The sequence below is a fragment of the Acipenser ruthenus genome, chromosome 2, assembly GCF_902713425.1.
Source record: "Acipenser ruthenus chromosome 2, fAciRut3.2 maternal haplotype, whole genome shotgun sequence".
In the NCBI taxonomy this organism is placed as follows: domain Eukaryota; kingdom Metazoa; phylum Chordata; class Actinopteri; order Acipenseriformes; family Acipenseridae; genus Acipenser; species Acipenser ruthenus.
In genome coordinates this window covers 105930779-105954629 of record NC_081190.1, presented here as the reverse complement: position 1 = coordinate 105954629, position 23851 = coordinate 105930779, and the positions used below count along the sequence as shown (strand labels likewise).

Here is a 23851-nt window from a genome sequence, read left to right as displayed (position 1 = left end):
ATTATACAATAAAAACACATGTGGTACAGTACATTGACTTTTGTGTAATGTCCTGTTGGAGATTGCATTATACATTGTAAACTGCAGATGGAACTGGCTGCAACCCAAGTCTGATATTGTGTTTTTATAGATTTTTTTGTGGCTTTTGAACTTGGAGGATGTTCCATGACCTTGAACTCTTGTGAGCTGTGTGGAGTTGCTGCAGAAGGAACATAAGAGCCATTCTAAATTGGGGAGAAAATCAGGGGTAAAAATATTTAGATCGGTATTGCATTATTCATCTACGTACAATTCGCAACTCCAATTCAAACGACAGATAATTTCCCTCTGTTTAAAATGATTGATACCCCGATCCTTCAAACCATTGGTACAGCATTAATAATCAAGTGTTGTATGAATATTTGCATACTTTCGTTCAATTGTTTCCATTCACTCAAATTCTAAGATCTAACATTAGCTAGATGGAACCAATAATAACTGTGTGTGTGTGTTTTTTAGGCAAAAAAAATATACAACATATAGGATTTATTATATGTTAGAGGGTCGGTAGGTTGTTCCACAGAAACGATGAATCCGCTTTGGAGTGCTGGTCATTCTTTACAGAAAAACATATAGCGACAGATTTTCCTAAGAACCATATCAATATAAAAAACATAATAATGCCCTAATAAAAAATAAAAAAACGGTGTATTGACTGTTCAGATAAGAATCATCTGTTTTTTTTTACGTGCATATACATTTTCATTTTATTACCCCTATAGAACAAAAACTCTTTCTACAGTAAGTGTTACATGTCACAGACTGCAGCAACTCACACTTATCTTGGACAACCTTATATAAGGTTACATTAGGTAGTCCAGTAATAGGGCTAATTGGGGTTTGTGAAACCAGCCCAAAATGTTGCATTACATTTTTTTTTTTTTTGCACTTGGAATTCTAATTATGATGGGAAATTACATTCTTGTGTTTTTTATATTATCCCAAGTCCGGAATAGACTACTAAACAGAAGTATTGTCTCTTTTCGCGGTAACCTAACTCCTGTCCAGTGGAAAGGGGTATGTGAACTTTCAAATAACGGCGGGTTTTCTGTTGCATACAAGTACAGTACTGGTTATTTAAGCATGGCTTGGCATACATTGGATTAGTATTTCACGAAACGTAGTAAAATTACTAATTACAGTGACAGTCTTCAATGTGAAGAAGAACCAGAAACCTCTGCTGTGCCGCTCATAGAAGAAAGTGAAGCCCCCGTGTCAGAGCTGGACATGAATTCAACATACAGTCCCAGCACTGGAGCCTACGGGAAGGGGTCCGTTTCATGGGCTTGCAAATACTGGACGGGGCAGTCAAGCCAATGGTATAATCAAGCTGGACGGGGCGGCCGAGCGAGTGGTATAATGCCAACTTTCACTTTCTGTTCCCTTGCCTTCTGATGTGTTGAGTTCTAACACAGTTTAACATGCTTTCTAAAGCTTTGCAGTCCTCCATCCTCAACTATGCTTCTGTCAAGGACATGGCTCGCGCTAGGCTGGAAACAATAGTGTCAACGAAAACTGAAGATTTTACTTGCAGTTGTTGAGGTATGCAAGTGACATCTGCACTCAAAATAGCTACCAAGGCCCGCAGTTGCCAAGGCAAAGATTTATCCAAGCAAAGTTCGGTGGAAAGTCCTGTAAATGGAACCGAAGAGGTTCAAGATTTGATTTAAGCAGTTTGGATAAAACTGCAAAAGAAATAAAATAAACATTTAAGGAGAACGATATGGAAGCACTGACTGCGCTAAACAACATCAAGGAGTCTCATTTGGATTTGATTTGTGAAAACTACGGCATTTGTAAGGAGCAATTGACAGCAGAGCTGGCTGTATTCAGTAAAATGCTTGAAAAGAAAAGAAGTAAAATGGGAACTTTGAATCCTGACTGGAGTTTTTCAAAACCTTGGTAATAGCTTGAGTAGCATGGATAGACTCTTTCAACTCTTCCTTATGATACCCGTGAGCACTGCATCGTGTGAAAGGAACTTTTTCTGTCTCTGTCATCTTAAAAACTACTTGCAAACAGTACCAGACAGGAACGCCTTTCTGGATTAGCCATGCTAGACACAGAGCAGGACATTCGCATCAATTTGGATCGAGTGATCAACAGCTTTGATGTTTCGTGCAGGGCGAGTGGACGCCGTCTTCCTCATTAAGGTAAGAAGGCTGCTAATGTAGCCTGTACTGCAGACAGAAGGGTGTATACAGTATTCACTTTTTAGCTTTGGCATGTGATAAATAAAACTGTCGTGTAATCATGAATCATGATATGGTATATATTTGAACATTCAGAAGTAACACTGAAACATCCAAGATGAAGAAGTCCAACATTGTTTTATATACTTTTTTTTTGCCCCCACCCCTCCATTTTGGTCCTATTCTTGCCCATGCCTGAAACTTTGTTTTGGTCTTTGAATGTTTCTTCACAGATACAGTGTGAAAATGCTTTCTGAACGGAGCAGGGGTCAATTAAACTGTTTGACAGAGAAACTTACTACATATGTTTCTTACAAACTTCTGAATTCAAATCTCATCCGAATTAAAAACTCAACATTGCTTTTCTATCTTCATAGCAAAAAGATTGAAATAGTTCTTCTTGATCTATAATACTATAAAAGGCAAACGCTGGGGCATTGTGCCATTAAATATAATCAGCATTCACCCGGTAAAGCAAGGCCACATGATGTGCAGGGTAAGTCATAAACTTAGGGGAGCGTAAGGGATCGTTTATGGCTGTGCTAAGCTGCCCATCTTCACTTGTGCTTCCACAGAGAGAGTTGCAATGGTGGTTATGGTATTCCCAGTGACAAAACTGCTTCTCCTCAGTGTCCTACAGTGGATCCTACATGCCTGTCTTTTGTAGGCAACTGCTGTGTAGAGTTGGCATGAAATAGTCTTTAAGTCTTGCAGAACAGTGACCCATTCTTCCAAGAGTATTGCCCACAACCTTTACATTTGGTAATGACCAATTACTGAATGATTACAGACCCAATTTCATGCTATGCAGAATTGCCCTTTTTCTGTTTATTTTTCTTAAAGAGCACCTCATGGGTTGCATGTCAACTGAATCATGGTTTATGAAAGTAGACTGACAAATGACATTAGGATTAATGTCACTCAGATGAAAAGAAAACATGACCAATGGACTTGGAAAATGTCCCAAAGACATAAATTAGAAGTTAATAATAACCCAGCACTTTGTTACTACGGAAAGTAAGCAGATATGTATGAAAGAATTGTGTTGGTATTAAACAGCATTACCTGAAATATTGATTGTTTGTTATTGTTTCTATCCATTTGTAAACAGAATAACTTTTTAGATCATTAACTGCACCTTCTCAGGAAGATGTACCTGAAGAATGTGCACATTGTAATCACCCCGTCTTAACCTTGCCCATCTGCATTTTGTCCAAGCACAATGCAAGTGAGCATCTTGGCCACTGCACAAGAGAACCACAGTCGTTTGCACAACCAGTTGTAGAGATTATAATCCCATTTCGACTGCAGGAGTCCATGAAATAAAAGCAGTTCATCAGCCCGTATATTTTAAATCTCAATTGGATAACACATGCTTATTTGAGTGCACTTTAAAACCTAGCACTTTCACAAGTATCTTTTTTTAAAGTCTTTTTAGCTCCTTGAGACACCAACATGAAGACAGACACAAGTGATTTGCAGTTTACAGGAGGTTCAGCAAATCCATGATCTACTGTATGACATCATTGTTGTAGTTATGTGTTTCCTGCTGTTGTATAATTTAACAAATTAAATCGCATTATACTTGTTACCCAGAACTATCATGTCACTATTCTTGGAATCCTTGATTTTTTTGGGTTGTTCCAAGCACATAGCTTCAGATCATTTACACTTGTTCCTGTGGTAAAAGCTAATTTCTGTGGTCTTAATAAAAGTTATTTTTCTAGCAGGCCCTATGTGTGAGACTGACACAGGCAATGTTTTCTAAAGCTACAGGTATATGTCTCACTCATATATAAAATGTAAAAAAAAATTAAAGAAAAAACAAACAAAAAACAATCTTCCTCACCTTCTGAATGATGTAAGACAATTAGTTGGTTGTTACTCATTTAGGTGCAGATCAAAGTTAAAATTAAAGCACATGAGAATTAGGCCATGCCTTTTTAGTTTCTTAACTGGGTCAATTTTTTAGTTTATTAATTGTCAGCAACAAGTTTACGAGCATATTAAATACAAATTATATTATAATACAAAATCTAGGGTCACACTTTATTTTAGGGGCTGCCTATTAACTATTAACAACCAACTAACAAACATGTTAATATACATTAGTTATTTTTCTGTTACTTAATATATAATAGGCTTGCTAAAGCTGCAAACACCAGAACCCTATGGATTATCAGTCGATCACATATTTGGAATTGGTTAAAATTGTTACTTTAGTAATGTTTAGCAAATGAAATCAGGTTTTTATTAGCGGGCGTCTTAACCACAATGCAAAAGAGCCAGGCTGGTCTGCATTCGTGGTTGTAGAGCTTTTAACCTCACCTCACCGATGAGGAACAGAATCTGTAATGGCAGTGCATCACACTGAAGCACTTCTGTGTGAGGGCTTTGAAGCCAAGAGCTGATAACTTGCATTGTATACAGTGTAGTAGTTTGATCCAATAAAACTACAGACACAAGCCTTGATTTTTTGTAAGAATAAGTAGGTTCAGAACCTCCTGCTGAGCAGGGAGTATAATGCAAATGTTAAATTTGTTTACAACCTAGTTTTCTATTGAATGTGTGTCTTCCAAAATTGGTTGAGTGAACTCAAAAAGCTCTTTCAAATAGAAAGATTTAACAAGAAAGAATGTAAATATTTAGTCTTCCATAAAACTTAGTGTCACCTAAATTACTGGCCAGTCACTGTGCTCACACATCCTGAAATGAGGTTTAATATATAGGTATTTATTCTCTGGGGTGGACCATGTCAAAAACATGAAAGCGTGAACCAGGGGCTTGACAAAGAGCAGCGTGTCAAATATTTTCCAGACAATGTGTTGTAAGAAGGGATAGCTTCTCCAATACAGTGATGGAAGAACCACAATGCAACACTAATTGAGTGATTTGGGGACCCTTACACTTTGCCATACTTTTACCATACTTTATTACACTTTACTATGCTTTTACTATGGTAAACATTTATAAGGGAACATAAGACCCCTGCCTTTAAATTGTATATTGGGACTTCCAGCTGGCCAGGGTCAGACTAATGCAGGGTACTGCCTGAAACACATAGTAAACTGTTAAAACCAATCAATTGTATTGATTGTTGAAATTGATTATTTGCAGAGCCTATTGATTCTTTTTAAGACACACTCTTGGCTGATATGTTGGAATTATGTATTATAACCAGGGGTTCATTGTAAACAAAAATGTAACGGCTCTTATATGTAAAGAAGAGGGATAGCATTTTTGTTTCTAGACCTAATGTACTGATCTTGATTCACAGTAGCTTCCTTATATGCTTCAAGTTCTCATCTGTCTGCTAGAAGCTACATGCCAACCTCTGCCTAGCCATGTATTAATCATCTTACGTTTTTTACAATACCAGTGGCAGGCCAACTTATCTGAGGAACAGGAGCGACAAGCACTCATTTTTTGGTATTTAGCTATTTGGGTTATATATATATATGTATATAACGATGTCTCCTAGCAGCAGTATGTTATCTCAACTGCAGCCTATTCAGTGATACATCTGGGAGTCCAAACAACAGAGAATTGCAAACACTTGAGGTGACAAAAGCATGAATTAATAACTCAGTGTCTTGGCCTCAGCCTTGCAATTTGCCTTAGGTGAAAACAGTATACTGTGTGCAGGTGGTCAACACATCAGGAGGCATAATTACTCCCATGTTGCTCCCATAAAAGTCAGAAAATAGAAAGTTACTAAGGAAAGGAACTGCTAGCAGAAAGTTGTGCCAAAAAGATGCTAGGGGAGCTCGGCATTGCTTCAATTTATTTTAAACAGTTTGACATCCAAATCTGAACTTCAGACAGACAGCTTCTGGGAACCAGCTTATACAATGTGAAACCACAACCCAGCACTCAATCATGAGAGCAACCAGAGAAGTGTGTGGGAGCAGAGGTGCTTAGGATGGCACTAGCTGAAACTTTTTTTTTTTTTTTTAATGTAGTACTAGAGGCACAAAACAATTACATCCCCAAAGTAGACAAATCTAAATCTAAAACAAAATGGCCAAAATGGTTTAATAGATCAATTAAAAAAAATATTCAGCGAAAAAAGGCACTTTACAGAGCGTTTAAAAGGGACCAAAAACAAAGTACACAGAAAGAGTACTTGGAACTCCAAACACAAGTCAAAAAGGAAGTTAGAAAGGCCAAGAGAGAGATACAAATCAATATTGCTAAGTGGGCTAAAACCAATTCCAAAATGTTTTTCCAATATTATAACAGCAAGAGAACATTCAAAGAGGAGGTTAAATGTCTAAGAGACACAAATGGCAAAATCATAGATGAAGAAAAAAAAATAGCAAATATATTAAATGATTACTTTTCACAGGTTTTTACAAAGGAGGACACGGACAACATGCCCGACATGTCGACCTGTTCCTATCCAATTTTAAATAACTTTAGCATAACAGAGGCAGAAGTGTTAAAGGGACTAGTAGCTCTTAAAATAAACAAATCCCCTGGGCCAGATGAGATCCTCCCAATAGTACTCAAATAAATGAAAGTTATTTACAAACCGCTAACCAAGATCATGCAACAGTCTCTTGACACAGGGGTTGTACCGACAGACTGGAAAATAGCAAACGTAATACCGATCCACAAAAAGGGAGACAAAACCAAACCAGGTAACTACAGACCAATAAGCCTGACTTCTATTATATGTAATCTTATGGAAACTATAATAAGATCCAAAATGGAAAATTACCTATATGGTAACAATATCCTGGGAGACAGCCAGCATGGTTTTAGGAAAGGATTTTGAGGATGCAACATTGAAAATGGATAACTGCAAATCATACGACATGGTTTATTTAGATTTCCAGAAAGCTTTTGACAAAGTCCCGCATAAAAGATGAATTCTCAAACTGAACGCAGTAGGGATTCAAGGAAATGCATGCACATGGATTAGGGAGTGGTTAACAGGTAGAAAACAGAAAGTACTGATTAGAGGAGAAACCTCAAAATGGAGTGAGGTAACCAGTGGTGTACCACAGGGATCAGTATTAGGTCCTCTGCTATTCCTAATCTACATTAATGATTTAGATTCTGGTATAGTAAGCAAACTTGTTAAATTTGCAGATGACACAAAAATAGGAGGAGTGGCAAACACTGTTGAAGCAGCAAAGGTCATTCAAAATGATCTAGACAGCATTCAGAATTGGGCAGACACATGGCAAATGAAATTTAATAGAGAAAAGTGTAAAGTATTGCATGCGGGCAATAAAAATGTGCATTATAAATATCATATGGGAGATACTGAAATTGAAGAAGGGAACTATGAAAAAGACCTAGGAGTTTATGTTGAGTCAGAAATGTCTTCATCTAGACAATGTGGGGAAGCTATAAAAAAGGCAAACAAGATGCTCGGATATATTGTGAGAAGTGTTGAATTTAAATCAAGGGAAGTAATGTTAAAACTCTACAATGCATTAGTAAGACCTCACCTAGAATATTGTGTTCAGTTCTGGTCACCTCGTTACAAAAAGGATATTGCTGCTCTAGAAAGAGTGCAAAGAAGAGCAACCAGAATTATCCCTGGTTTAGAAGGCATGCTGTATGCAGACAGGCAAAAATAATTGAATCTATTCAGTCTTGAACAAAGAAGACTACGCGGCGATCTGATTCAAACATTCAAAATCCTAAAAGGTATAGACAGTGTCAACCCAGGGGACTTCTTTGACCTGAAAAAAGAAACAAGGACCAGGGGTCACAAATGGAGATTAGATAAAGGGGCATTCAGAACAGAAAATAGGAGGCACTTTTTTACACAGAGAATTGTGAGGGTCTGGAACCAACTCCCCAGTAATGTTGTTGAAGCTGACACCCTGGGATCCTTCAAGAAGCTGCTTGATGAGATTCTGGGATCAATAAGCTACTAACAACCAAACGAGCAAGATGGGCTGAATGGCCTCCTCTCGTTTGTAAACTTTCTTATGTTCTTATGTTCTTTGACCAGAACTCATATCCATCATTCAAATGCAGTTTTGCAAACTTTAAGCAATTGTCCTTGTGACGTGTTCCTAAGAGTGGCTTTTTCCTTAAGGTACAACTTAAGTGTGCAAGTACTGTCGAGTTACTACTATACATATTTTGACAGAAAAAAAACGCTTAATATTTTGGAAAATAACCGAAAACACTAATTTCATACAGTATCTACAAAACGAAAGCCCCCCCCCAAAAAAAGATTTACATAAAATTCAAAAATAGCTTAAAATTAAGCACCAAAAAGTACAATTAATAACAACCGAAAAACAGAAGCCCTAATTATACCCACAAATATGATATTTTTGTTGAGTAATGAATACAGCATTTGGTGGGGTTAGTAACTCCTCAAACACTTACAATATTAAAATAGATTCAAATATCTCAAAGGGATTGGAGCCTAATTTGTCATTCACCACAGCACCAATAATGCATACAAAAATGCCAATATTTAATAAATGTGCGATGTTATCTGAAGTTTTTTGGGGTCAACATTTGCGCATATTTAATGACATCTTCATATAAAGTGTAAATATCTTCTTTGTTTTTTCTCCCCTTCCCCCTTAGGGAATGATTATAGAACATGTTGGGCGAAGACCTCTTCTTATTGGTGGATTCGGTGCTATGGCTGTGTTCTATGGCTTGCTTACAATTTTCCTTAATTTACAGGTATAATGCATTATAATGCCATGTTTGATAATTAAAGTATGAACAAAGTAAAATAATAATAATAATGATCAATTAAATAATGAACGAATAACCATTGCATAGAACAGACCACAATTTTAAATATGCACATACATTAAAGAGTAAGTATCTTCAGCATTTAACATTTCTCTTGCTATGTTACAGTGTATGCTGTCATTATGATTGGTCCCAGGTTATGTTGTTCCAATACTGAGTGCTTAAATGTGTGTTTACTTGGCTTTGAGCTGGAGAATGTGGAGAATCCTAAGTGAAATCATGTTACAAAGACACTTTTCAACTCCAGCCCTACCTACTCTGCATATATACAGTATATATATATATATATATATATAGAGAGAGAGAGAGAGAGAGAGAGAGAGACAGAGACAGAGAAATCTTCTCTTTTTTCCTACTACTGGACATATAACAGTTTTTAGCACATTGTTGAAAACAAAGGATATTCATTTTGTATTGTGTTCATTTTACAACTGTATTCTTATATTTGATATACTGGTGGTAACATTTTAGTTTTGTTATTTTGTTTTGTTCTTTCAGACCAAAGCAAGTTGGCTGCCTTATCTCAGTTTTGGATGCATTTTGGGAGTTATTGCATCATTTTGCACTGGCCCAGGTATGTTCAAAACATGTATATGTTAATGATAAAGATAATTAAGAGACAGCATATTTGTGCAGTAATGGTTGGTATTCTTTGTAATCTCCTTCCAGTGAGACCCTAATTAAATTACCCAATGGAAGGGGTGGCGAATCCCTGCTCTGAAAAATATTTCAATGTTCCACATTCAATCACAGCAATGAAATGACTGCCCTTTAAAAAACAAACAAAAAAAAATTCAGGTGATTGTTTACTTCATAACAAAATGGTTCTATTCAAGTGATCTAAACTGTGACAGATCTAAATATATTACCATCCTTTCAATCCCTAAACATGACCCTCCCAGGCATTTTACATATTCTGCATTCACTTTTAAATGTTTGATTTTCATAGCCTCAGTACACGCATTGTAATGATGTCATACAGTATTCTGATTCACTTCTGTTAAGGTCAGTTGACCCCCATGTATTAACCTAATACCCTCACTGTTTGTGATTTAATAATATGAGTAATATAAGTAAAGAAGAATTCCAAAACAATACAATACATCAAAGCAATTTTAGAAACTATTGGCTGCCCCTGCTTTAGAGTATTAACTACCGGTATTTATTTTAAACTATGTCATTCAGCTTTAACTGCAACCTATTTAATAACCTGCAATTTACAAAAAATAAAAAAGCCCTGCTAAAGCTCATGGGGAATTCTGTTAAATTTTCCACACAGAGGACAGGTTTACAGGACGTGAAAGTGGGCTTCTACCAGGTTACTGGCTTCCCCAATGTGATGGGTGCTATTGATTGTACTCACATACCCTGCAGGGTGACAATGCATCAATCAATATTTCTTGAGTAAGCAGAACAAAAAGAAAAATATGCCATTGCACAACATGACTTTTATTGTATATGCATTAAAGGAGAAAGGAAAGGGCTTTTTTTTTTACATCACACAGGAATACATGTTAAAATTAAAATTAAAAGGTAAGCAGTGCAGTTTCACTTTACGTTGCCTCTGCCTGTCTCCTGCGGAGTGTTGTGTCTGTTGATCGCTCATTTTCGGTCAGTGTAAGCCACCTCCACCTTCACAATAAGCTACTGATCAAAAGACACACCTGGAGTCATAGGAGGCTGTGTGGTCCAGTGGTTAAAGAAACTGGCTTTTAAAAAGGAGGTCCCCGGTTCAAATCCCACCTCAGCCACTGACTCATTGTGTGACCCTGAGCAAGTCACTTAACCTCCTTGTGCTCCGTCTTTCGGGTGAGACGTAGTTGTAAGTGACTCTGCAGCTGATGCATAGTTCACACACCCTAGTTTCTGTAAGTCGCCTTGGATAAAGGCATCTGCTAAATAAATAAATAGCTAAATCATAGCTACTGCTGGGGCTTTTTATATGAAGGTGGTCACGTGTATTCTCAGACATTATCGTGCGCATTAAATTATTGCTCGCAGTAAATTTAGTTCACGCTATGGCATGTAAACGAACCAGATAGTGTGCACATAAATTCATGCGTTCTGTTAGTAAATGGGGCAGTAAATGTAGATTTATTGCGCATGCTAGGGGTAGTGTTAGGGTTAGGGATACTTTATAGAGTTTTAATCATCTTGTAACTTACATTTTGTAACTTTAGGTTTATACCATTTCTCTGTCAAGTTCCATGGCAGGGTTGTTTTAACCTTTGGCCAGACTATGTTTCTTCATGTAGTTTCTTCCCATTTGGTACACAGCAGTATTCCATGTGTAGGCATATCAAGAATACCTTTTTATTTCTTGTTTATAAAGCATTTGATAGGATATGCAATTCCCCTTAAGTTATACATCTGGTGGTGGGGATTCACATTATTTTCTTAAGATTTTAAATAAATATTAATAGTAAACCCATCTCATGTATGTTTAGAAGTGTTCGGTGGCTATCTCTAATTAAGTTGAGAGTGTATTTCTTGCGTACTCTGCAAGCGAACAGGTTTTATTTGCATTTGTCTTTGGCTTTGCAGCAGCCCTGAAGTGAATAAACAGGATATTTTTATACCTGACGCCCTGCTGGAACACAGCTACCTGCTGATTAGATTCCACAGCTGGTAATCACACACAGTAGGCAGGCTCTCCCAGGAGCGTCAAGTACTTCATTCATTATTTACAACAATTACACAATAAATGTACAAACACTTTTACACAATACTATTTACAATATAAAGACACAAAACCCACTCGTCATGTGCACCACCAGCCAATCAAGTCGGGTCTGTCTTACAAAGACTGCAAGAGAAAGTACACTCTCAACTTGATTAGAGGTAGCCACCGACCATGTATAAACATACTACATAGAAGCCTTCAATCTAAATGTAAAACAGACGAAAACCTGATATTATATCATCTGTTTATATAGAACCACTTGTGGTTTAAGTGTTCCGAATGCTTTGTCATTGACATGCTGAGTGTGAGAGCTACACTGAGCGAGATTATAAGTGGAGTTGCAGCTAACAGGCGTCGTCACTTGCAATTCCCATTATTGTCTTAAGAGTCACCATTCAAGTGTAGTGCACTATCCAGCAATAAAAGACCAAAGCAAAAGATAAAACAGGTCCAAGGACTTGGATGTTCGGTCAGATTGAAGCAGGCAGCTTTTCCTGAGGCTTGATCCCTGGCTTTAATTGACAGCCTTCCTTTGAAAGGACATGTCCTCGACACAGATCGTTTAAATTAAACAGATAGTCTAATTGAATCGAAATGTAAATCACCTTAATCCAAATTTTCCAGTTACAGACTTCTGATGCTTCTCCATTACTTACCAACTACTGCCGTTTTCTGAATGTTTTAGTCTGGGTTTAATTCAATAAAACATAATAATTGTGTACTGTAGGTACTGTCGTTTCTCACCTATGATTGTTTTGCTAAGAAGTCAAAGTATTTGTAATAGCAAGGAATTTAATCCTAAAGATAAGAATCTTAAACATACATATAACTTACTGATTTGAACCCAGTATTTCTGTTTTAAAGTATTATTGTACAACAACAACAACTGACTATAAATGTTCTTATTACACTTTGTTTTAATTGGATACTGTTCAGCTTTTATAACACATACATACTACATAATGCTGTTTAACTATTGTACATGCAGAATCATTCAGAAAACCTTGAAAAATAGCACATGCATATACAGTAAGTATACATGATTTTGTGTCACATCTGTTATTATTATAATGGTACAAATGAAATTATTTAGTAGTGTAGATCTCAACATTTTCCATTACAATACGTTTGGTTTGTAATTCATGTACCTAGTTATACAGTGTGTGACAGGGGAGATGTCCTGCACATTAAAAATGTGTGTGTTTTTGTGACTGGCAGCCATCTCGCCATTGGTGTGGTGTCTTTCTGTGGAGGCTGATTGTCTGATTGATCAGCCCGAGAATGCTAGGCATGCAGTTCCTGGTTGGCTGATCAATCAGTCAAGACACCACACCATATAAAAAAAGAACAAATAAATGTTTGTTTGCAGCAGAGTTAGTGTAGAGCAGGGGTCTCCAATCCTGGTCCTGAAGGGCCAGTGTCCCTCCTGGTTTTTGTTCCAACAGTACTCTAAATTACTTGATTGGATGAATTAAGTGCTTATTAGAAGCTTAATTGGTCCACCAGCCCTCCAGGACCAGGATTGGAGACCCCTGGTGTAGAGAGTTAGTGTAGAGATAAGACTGAGAGCAGAAGGTTGTGCTCCAAGTTTATGCACCGAGATAGCTGTAGCTTGGGTGTTGTTTTGAAGGGTTTGTTTAAACCTTTTGTTTTGCTTGTTTGAGAAATAATTAAAGTGTGCAGTGAACTGCAGTCTGCCGACTCTGGGTGTGCTAGTTCTTATGTTTTATGTAGGCTTTATGGAGATCGAAATAGTGTCCAACTCAAATAAGTGGTTCTCCTGGCAGGCCTATATGGAAAAATGTGAACATAGATACAAACACTCCTACTTTATCCCCTACACAGGGCATGCATTCCCTAACGAGGGATGAAAAAAAAGCCTTAAGTTTCTGTAGATAACGTTTTTTTCAGATATATTTAAAAATAAGTTTTTTCCATTATTTTAAACTTTTAACCATATTTTGCAGGCTGGTAAATACCATCATTTTAGGATTATTTGCCATCCGAAAGCTGAAGGCAACACAAAAAGGGTAATTTTATTTGATGTGAGGGAAGACAACTATAACAAAGCTCACTGATGTGAAAATCAATGTGGGCGCACATCATGCAGGTTTTACACTGCAGGTCCTGTCAACGTTTTCTAAAACAGTGGCAGACTATAATCTTTATACAGTTTTACCCTGAAAGAAAAACGAGAACTGGATATATTAAACAACATGTGACAGTTTTCTTTCCCAGATCCACAGAAATCTAATTAACTTAAAAACAGTCAGAACCTGTTATTCCAAGTAAAGACTGACAGTCGAAGATGTCTCTGTATGAAGAATGACAACTTGGTTTATAACTTCAATGTCATTTAAATAATATAAATTATTTATTGCCACATCGGCACTGAAAAAGTAGTTTCTTCTAGATTAGGGAGTGGATGGTGGTCCTTTTTTTAAGGTGTCAACTCCTCACAGGTGCAAAGATTTATTTCACAATAAATAATTGGTGTTGTAGTTGCACCTGGCCGCCACTAGGATACCAACAATGGTATACCCCAGCATACGGTAATATACACAGGTTTTAAATAAGGCATGGGTTTTCCCTACAAAACTGGGACACAAGTGCTCAAAAGTAAAACACAAATAAACAAAAGGTGACCAAGCACGGATCTGCGCTACCTCTCTAAACAGAGGGTCCCGCACTCCAAGAACGCTATCCTACACACAAAGCCCATACTGGTATTGGATCGTGCAGCAATCCCCTAAACAAGGTAAAACTAAAGACTTACTTTTAGTTTCTTGGTCGGCTCTTCCCACGCCCAGAGGTTCTGTTTTCACTCTTGGCCGTCTTTTCTCTGTCTCTTGCTATTCTGGGTTATTTTATTGCACCAAAGCCGGCAGATTGCAGAAGACCTGTTTGTGTAGTATAGTGCCCTTTTATGGCCAGACACTCCCCCGGACAAGCCCCTTCCAGCCAACCAGGGAATCCCGATCATTCTGAGCCCAGCCGATCCCTGTCAATCCGTTGCCTGGCAACGCATCTCCTGTGGAAATCTGAGTGAATTTTGCAGTGGCATGCATGCTCTCAAGTCAGTGATGGGTCTCCCCTATCAATAAAGGGTATTGATGTATCTTGTTATTTGATTTCATTGATGCAAGTACTGCATGCATCTCATCTTAAGCTAAATCAACCATATATATTTGTAATGCATTTTTATTTGCTGGAAGAAAATATTTTACAAATAACATCAGGTCACATGTCATGAGATTTAGTAAGCATCAAAGAATAAATGATTAGAAATATATTGCTGAGAATTCACTAGATATAAATCAAACTTTTTAATACAGTATTGCTTTTAGCTACTGCAGGCAATTTGGGGAGTTGAGATTATTCACACTGTATAGTATTTTAAAAGCAATTTGAGAAGCTATATGTCTTCTTAGAGGGTTGTCAAAAGAAAAAAACAATCACAAGATTTATAAACCTTTTGAAGTTATCGTTTGTGTTGGTTATTGTTGGTGTAACACAGTCGGGTCTATTTTAATAATCAAAACAGTGTCAAGGGGTCTCTGAGAGGCTCATCCAGTTAAAGTGCTGCAACTGGGAGTGCAGGAGGAGTCATACAGCTTGTCCCTTTTGCTTGTATGATGTATGTGTGTAAACTTGCGAGCGGTTTCCTGTGTCCTCTGTTTTTTTTTTAAGTTACTGTTCTATGTATGTAAATGTGATCAGTGTATTTCCTTTTTATGGTGAAAATACAAAAAATATAAAGGCAATTATATTTAAATCAGTCACTGTTTAGGAAGTACCCCGTTACAGCAGCAAATGTCATTAAAAAATGATCTAGACAGCATTCAAAATTGGGCAGATACATGGCAAATGACATGTAATATAGAAAAGTGTTAGGCAATACAAATTTGCATTATAAATACCATACTGAAATTGAAGGAGAAATCTATGAAAAAGATCTAGGAGTTTGTTGACTCAGAAATGTCTTTAGACAATGTGGGGAAGTTATAAAAAAAGGCCAGCAAAATGCTTGGATATATAGTGAAAAGTGTTGAATCAAGGGAAGTAATGTTAAAACTTTACAATGCATTAGTAAGACCTCATCTAGAATATTGTGTTAAGTTCTGGTCTACAAAAATGATATTTCTGTTCTAGAGTGCAAAGAAGAGCGACCAGAATTATTCCTGATTTAAAAGGCATGTCATATGGAGACAGGCTAAAAAAAACTGATTCAAGCATTCCAAATTCTAAAAAGGTATTGACAATGTCGACCCAAGGGACTTTTTCAACCTGAAAAAAAGAAACAAGGACCAGGGGTTACAAATGAGATTAGATAAAGGAGCATTCAGAACAGAAAATAGGAGGCAGTTTTTTACACAGAGAATTGTGGCAGTCTGGAACCAACTCTCCAGTAATGTTGTTGAAGCTGACACCATGGGATCCTTCAAGAAGCTTCTTGATGAGATTCTGGGATCAATAAGCTACTAACAACCAAACGAGCAAGATGGACCGAATGGCCTCCTCTCATTTGTAAACTTTCTTATGTTCTTACCCCAGTGGATGAAGTGGGATATCTCTTTGAAAGTAAATGTAAATATTAATTATAGATAATCTTCCAAGTGTTGTTGAACCAAATGTTCATTTTAACTGTAGTTCTGTAAAAGCTAATCATGGAGCTCATGCTCAATAGAATACAACAAGTGGAACAGTCCTGGGAGATAGAGGCTAAAGGTGTCATTCTGTTATTTTACTTTTGTTGCCTACTTATTAATTACTTCCAGAAATAGTGCATTCAGAATTTCAAATTACCAATTCGTTATTAAATCTCAGTGAATCTTCTTTGGGGGCTATTCTTAAAATACTCAGAGATGGGCTCTATATATCAAAGTAACAGTTACAAATTGCCTGTCATTCCATAGATTAAGTGGGAAAAATGTGTACAGTATGTCCTTCAAAAAGGATACTCTTAGGTATTCACAGCATTGTACGGAATAGCTGGGTAGGTGTGTCAGAATCATTGACCCAATGTGTCCAATATGTTATGAATGAGGATCAAATCCCATTCTCCAGCTCAGAGACTAATGTGTTGTCTGCACCTCATCTTTGAGTTCATTATAAAAAATGAATTCACACTTGTCTTCAGGACATACCATTTCAAGGGGTTTGTTTGTTTCGCTGAAGTTAAAGCTACCAAGGAAACAGTGAGAATTTCTTATATAAGTATTTAGGAAAAGAGAAACCAAGATTTCTTATTCTTTAGTTCAGTAGATATATGCCTAATATCTCTGGTGCGTCTAAAGACTTTTTTAAAAACGTATTTTCATTATTCAGAACGGTTTGGTATTAATCCATCCTTTCTTGGTCATTTGCAAAAAAAAAAAAAAAAAGATTTGGAATCAATTATAGTATTGTGTTCCAATACCCTTTTCAACTATGCATAATAAATGAAAAACACATTAATACGAGAAAGAGACTTTTACTGTGTGCCATGATTACTAAAGTATGAACGAATAGCACCTAAGGAGATAAGTATTGTGCTGAGAACACAATGTCATATTTGTCTTGGAATTTGTTTTCTCCTGACCATTCTCAATAAACCGTTTCAAAATAGGGACTATAGTTGATTTTTGAAAACCACTTCATTGGCAAAATACACTTAAAAATAATTCAGTATTCAGCACTCATTCCCTTCAAAATCAGCCAAAAGCAAAATAACGAAAAATATCAAACGTATGTACAGAGAGACGACCAACACATTTGCACTTGTCCAATTTCCAGTATTTTAAAACAACCCTCAAGGTATGATCTTAACTGTCAGCTAGGAAACAGAAACTGCTACTGATTCTGGGCTCAGGGTGCTTTCAGACTGTCTGCCTGTGCTGATTTAATAGGCTGGAGATCTGGGTGTGAAAAGGGCACTGAATATACATCCTGAAGAAGCTGGCTTCTGACACTAATGCTAAAAATGGCTCTGGCTGCCTGGCCCAGGATTTGATTATCAGTACACAGGTTCATTGCATTTGCCAGCAAGAATGCAGAGGTGGGCTTAGCTTTTGTCCAGCTCTTTGGCAGCTACTCTGTAGAGCATTAAAATATTACCTACATTCCTAGTATTTCCTTTAAAACAAAACAAAAACGTTTGTTTACCTATACTGTATATTGACTGATTTACTGACTGATGACTGATTTACTGATCAAGAACGCCCATATTGAAACAAAAAACTGGTTTAGATACACCACTTTAAAGCTGCAGGAAAAGTAGTTACGTACTGTTTGTTGAGTTTGACGTGAGAAATCTTTTTTTCTCAGTGCATTTTATACAGGCCTGGCCACTATTAGGACCTCTACCTAATATCAAATTTGGGTTACCGTTTGCCCTGATCACAGCCTTGAGGAGAGGATTGTGATTAGGAATTCAATGTTCAAGTTCATCCCAAATATGCTCAACATAATTCAAAAGTGAGGTCACTTAATGAAAGATCAATTATCTACAGCTAATGACCGCTGCAGAGGATAATAATGCTAATATTAACCAAACATGTTTTTATGTACGAGGGCTAGAAATGTCTGTCTCTTTTTACAGCTAGTTTTAAATGCTAAAGTTGTGTTACCTTTAGGGGGCCTTTACAGCAGGATATTGACAGCTCAATGCCGGATCTGATTGCCTTACCATTGATTTGCCTGCCTGTCCCAATAAGTCCAGCTAATTAAGAGAATATAACCTTTCACCACTCTTTCACCATAACCTTTCAAAAGCAACTAATCAAGAGTTGGCAGTGTATTATTCAGATTATTAACTCCACCTCAAATGAGGCATTTCATATCGAGTTGGAAGCAGCTGGTGTCTGATCAGATTAGAATCAACACTTTCTTGTTCATCATTGGCTTAGTTTGGACAATGCTATATACTCCATTTTAACAACAGTGAATCCAAATGCTGCTGGTCTAAAGCATGCAACGCTGCACTAAGGCAGACACCAGCAAGGTTAATACCGAGTTAAAATGAGGCATCCAGGATTGTTATTAGATAATATTAGAAACCTTGCTTGTATCTATATAAAAAAGCTAAACACCTGAAGTGTTTCTAAAATGCCCATACCTTTGTATCGCTGTCATAGGACCAGATGTCTTTGACTCTCATCGTTTGTAAATGCAATGTGAAAGGGCACAATCAATACTAATTAGAATGGATAACAGTCGTAAGAGTAATTAATTGTGACATTTCACATTAGGCCAGTAGCTTCACATGTTATTGCTATTCAAAACAAGGTACTGCCTGTAATACAGAAATCAAGCTCAAATTACAGACATTTGGGTGTAGCTAGATCATTTAAAAAAAACAAAAAACATGGAGATTAGATAAAGGGGCATTCAGAACAGAAAATAGGAGGCACTTTTTTACACAGAGAATTGTGAGGGTCTGGAACCAACTCCCCAGTATTGTTGTTGAAGCTGACACCCTGGGATCCTTCAAGAAGCTGCTTGATGAGATTCTGGGAACAATAAGCTACTAACAACCAAACGAACAAGATGGGCCAAATAACCTCCTCTCATTTGTAAACTTACTAATGTTCTTAACACTTGTATAAAACATTTTTCCTATTTACTTGGTAGAACATTAGAGAAATGCAGATGTTTCAAGATCAGGTTTTAATAGGTAATAAATATTCACCTTGTCAATTTTTCATAACTTGTATAATGAGTGTGTTATTGTGCATATCCCACCCCTACTAAAGTGAACTGGTTGTCAAGTGAATTAGTCAGAGTGGTTCTTAAAGATTTAAGTTAATGGTGACATATTTGCTCCGGTTGGAATACTCTGAAATTTCTTCCTGTTTACTTGACATTTATAAAAAAAAAAAAAAAAAAAACATTAACAAATGCTGTGTTTTCCGAGTGTCTGGGAAAAACAACCTGGATCAAAAAAAGCATGCCTGGCAGTATAGCTGCAGTGTCAGAAAGACAGATCACCGTGGATGAAGACCTGGCAGATGATCAAGTACATTTTATCACCCAATTCCTTTTAATGCAAATCTGACGCTGTCAGCTAGGAAACAGTATTCCTTTTTTACAAGGGAGGTTATTAGATGGGCAAAAATAAATTGAACAGAGAGGTATAGTTATCCAATAAAGGCAGTCACATAACCTTTGTATAATCCACCTTGTAAACTATACACTTTACCTAGGTATTGGGCAGCAGTGTGGAGTAGTGGTTAGTGCTCTGGACTCTTGACCGGAGGGTTGTGGGTTCAATCCCCAGTGGGGGACACTGCTGTTGTACCCTTGAGCAAGGTACTTTACCTAGATTGCTCCAGTAAAAACCCAACTGTATAAATGGGGAATTGTATGTAAAAATAATGTGATATCTGTATAATGTGAAATAATGTATAATGTGATATCTTGTAACAATTGTAAGTCGCCCTGGATAAGGGCGTCTGTTAAGAAATAAATAATAATAGAATGGAAATGCTTTAACTTCAAAATTAGACAGATCCACACCCAAGACAACGTTCTCTGTTTTCTTTTGGTACAGGATTTAAATCTTTGTTTACATTTACCGGTTCAAATGCACTGATGGAAATCATGTTATTTGTATTGGAAATCCTCACTCCACTTTTTTTTTTCTTTCTTAGCATTTAAGTGACACCTAAGCCACATCTAAATGTTGGCATATCTTGTTAAGTAGATCATAAATCTTTACACTGACACATTCTTAACTAGAAAATGTCTCTTTGAGATTAATTTTTAAACCTATGTGACATTCAGAAAGACAAATCTGACAGCCTGCGAGTTGCCAAAATCTTGACTGTTAAAGACAGATTTCTACCTGCCAGTTGTACAATTCTTATACTCGGACTAAGGTTAACAGAATTCATGTTATCGCTAGAAATAATGGTGTCCATTGGACAGGGGGATTGTGCAAGCAGTCCACTATAGGTTGGTCAACACCAACTGCATGAAATGAACATTTGTATAAATGTAATTTAGCGAGACTGAATAGTCAGGACATGCCTGGACAATCTGATTCAGCAAAACTATTCCACATTCCTTCACTTGAACTTTTACAGTATTTGGTCAAACAGTCAATAAGCGAATCCAAAAACCTTATTCTTTATATCCTCTGTCAACCACTCCAGTTTTTTTTTTTTTTTTTAAATCATCTCAATACAATATATGCTTCAGTAATATTGTGTATACAGCATACTAGTTCCTAAAGGGCTGGGGAAAAAAGCACATCACATTTGTTGTTGTCTTGAAGGTTCCAGTACTTTTGTGAGCCAGTGTACGATACATACCTTGAACAGGTCCAATTATATCTGTAAACTCCTAGTTTTATTTTGGATTATTAAACATTTATTCATTGCACTTCAGTTTCATGGATTCCTTGCTTCATACATATTGGAAAAGCACTGGAGGAATTATCGAGCGTATCCCGGCTGAAGTTAATTATTTCCCCCCCAATAAACTAGGATCATATAAAACTGAAAACATAATTTCCCTTATGTGTCTTAAATGTAACAGTCATCCCTTTCTCCTTCTTTCATGCAAAACAGTTCATCCTCTTTAAATACTAAGACATGGAGACACATTGCTGCTCACATTCATTAAAAAGACTTGTGCAGCATTAGAATAAAATGTTTACAAATATGTTTTTTTTTTCTAGTGTTCTAGACCAAAGGTGCGCAAAGTGTGGGGCACGGAGAGTCAGTAAGGGGGACACAACTACGAAAGGGGCAGTTCTGTAACTTTTTTTTTTTTTTAAAGTATAGACAATTTTAAATAAATACTAAATGACAGCTAACTAGTCCAAGTTCTTACCTTTCAAATGAGCCGTTGACGATCACTCTAGGACGTAGAACCGGAGAAATTATGTTTGAAGTGGCGAGTGCCAGTGAAAATGCAGTGAACAGAGCTTAAATGCGGCTTCCATGCATCGGGTGCCAAGAGTAAAAAAACAAAAAAAAAAGCAGTAATATTTTAAGTTTAAATAAATACACAAATGTTAACAAACACAAAAAATTAGAGTGTAAGGGCAGCTCTGCAACCTGTTAGGTTAAGATTTATAGGCTGATTTTAAATGTTGTGTTTTCAGCATTTATAAATTATATTTTAAAGTGCAAATTTCTAAACTTTTAAGGGGGGGCACAACAAAATGTATGCTAAGAAAAGGGGACGGCATATAAAAAGTTTGTGCACCACTGATCTAGACTGAGGGAGAACTTTGCATACTGGTTAGTTACAGTCATTGTTTTACAGATGTGAGTAAAGGGCTATGCAGTTGATATTTACCGATGCCCTTTTAAATACCATTTTGGCAGGGCCGCCCTCCCTTTTCACTCTTTTATATATATATATATATATATATATATATATATATATATATATATATATATATATATATATTGTAATGAACCACTGCGTTGGAAGTGAAACAAGACTCAGGCAGACCAGATGGGATTCCAAATTTGCTGCTTTTGATTACTGCACTTAAAGAAAAAAAATAAAAAATAACATCGAATCCCTGTTTGGGCCGGGGTTCACGCCAAAAAAATAAATAAAAATAACTCCCTCGCTCTCTCTGCTCTTCCTCTCACTTTCCTCTTCTATTTCTTTCCTCCAACACTCTCGCTCATTCTCTGTTCTTCTGACTCACTGGGCTCTTTCACCGCTTCACAGGTAGGCACTTTCAGCCTTTAGCTCTGTCCCTCACAGCCTCAATCCAGTAGAGCCTACACAAGGTCTCCCGCTCGCGGCTCGGCTCACGCTGGCCCGCCCCACGGACATACACTCCATATGCACGCGCGCACACACACACACACACACACACACACCCACACATACAAACAGCGTGCCCCGTACCCTTACAATACACAGTACACTTTTTTCTATAGGCAGATCCTTGACTTAAGAATTAACTTAAATAAAGAATCTTTACTGATAGTGTTATGAAAATGTTTAAATGGCACACAACCGCTCTAATTTCAGTGCCTGGGCACAGATGAAGCGATCTCTTTTCCTTGTTCTATCAAGGCAATAATAAGTCATGGGTAAATCAAATATTTTTTTCTGCACCTTCAAGCAGTGTTGCCAATTTAGCGAATTTCTCGCCAAATCTAGTGACTTTAAGGGGTGGCTTGGTGAGATTTGTTGTCAAAAGCAACTAGCTACAAATCTAGCAATTTCCAGGACAGTCAGAGAATTTCAGAGATATAAAAATTTGTAAACTGTTTAGATTATCCTGTATTAGCAACGTCCTTGTATAAGAATCCTATTTGAATACACAAGGAACTTCAATGCAGCCTTTGCTTAGCAATAGGCTCAACACCCACAAGCCTGTTCCCAGGGGAGAGCAGATTTCACATGACACCGCACCAGCATGATCACCCCGCCCCCCCACTACACCACTGCTCATGATATGGTTCTGTAACATCAGCAATTATTTTTGCAGAACAAGAAACAGTGATCTAAGATGTTGAACATTTTACAATTAAACAAATGTGAAGTATAAAATGTAATTATGTACCGTTTGTGCCGCCCCCTTCAATTTGCCTCCTGTTCTGCCTATATGGTTACGCCGGCCCTTCATTTTGGGGTTATTTGAATTTGTTTTACTGTACATCCTTGTGGTAAGGTGATGTCAGACAGATGTCAGGAAATACAGACACAGTACTGCGAGTGCCATGCACAGATTTATTTCAGACAAAACATTTAAACACGGAGACAAAAGAAAACGGCATGTTGGCCAAAATAAACAGACTAACAAAACACTGACACCAAACCCCAGAACAAGTATTGTGCTGGTCCTACTAGCATGAGTAGCAATTATTTCATATTTTATTTTAACCTCTCCTTCTCTCTCCCATGTACCTCCTCGCTGTACACCCAACCCCGTGAGAAAACAGTGACTATATACAGCTGTGCCAGGACTCAATTACTAATCATTCAATCAGGCCCTGGCAATCTGCTTTTGTAATGAATTGGCATCTCAGCCCATTTACTTGAATTTAATTAAAGCAAGTGCTGCAGTCAAGATGCTGCTGGGAGGAGATCCATTGCACTTTAATACCACCAAATTAGAAACCAAAGAATATTGTAGATACCTTTTAGTATTTTACACTGCTTGGTAATCCTTGGTTGCTACTTACTGTATCTTAACATTGAGAAGCAACAAATCCAAGGTTGTGAAGCATATAAC

The 23851-nt window shown here is 37.1% G+C and overlaps 1 protein-coding gene across 6 annotated transcripts in view; it reads left to right on the top strand.

The window, feature by feature from the left end:
• The window catches only part of slc2a9l2 (solute carrier family 2 member 9, like 2), a 146428-nt gene that overhangs the window by 103474 nt on the left and 19103 nt on the right, over positions 1-23851 (top strand). For all 6 annotated transcript variants that reach the window (XM_059005555.1, XM_034910307.2, XM_034013335.3 and 3 more), the window contains exons 10-11: positions 8799-8900; positions 9474-9549. In XM_059005555.1, the coding sequence (XP_058861538.1) occupies positions 8799-8900; positions 9474-9549 (178 nt within the window). The remainder of the gene's footprint in view (positions 1-8798; positions 8901-9473; positions 9550-23851) is intronic.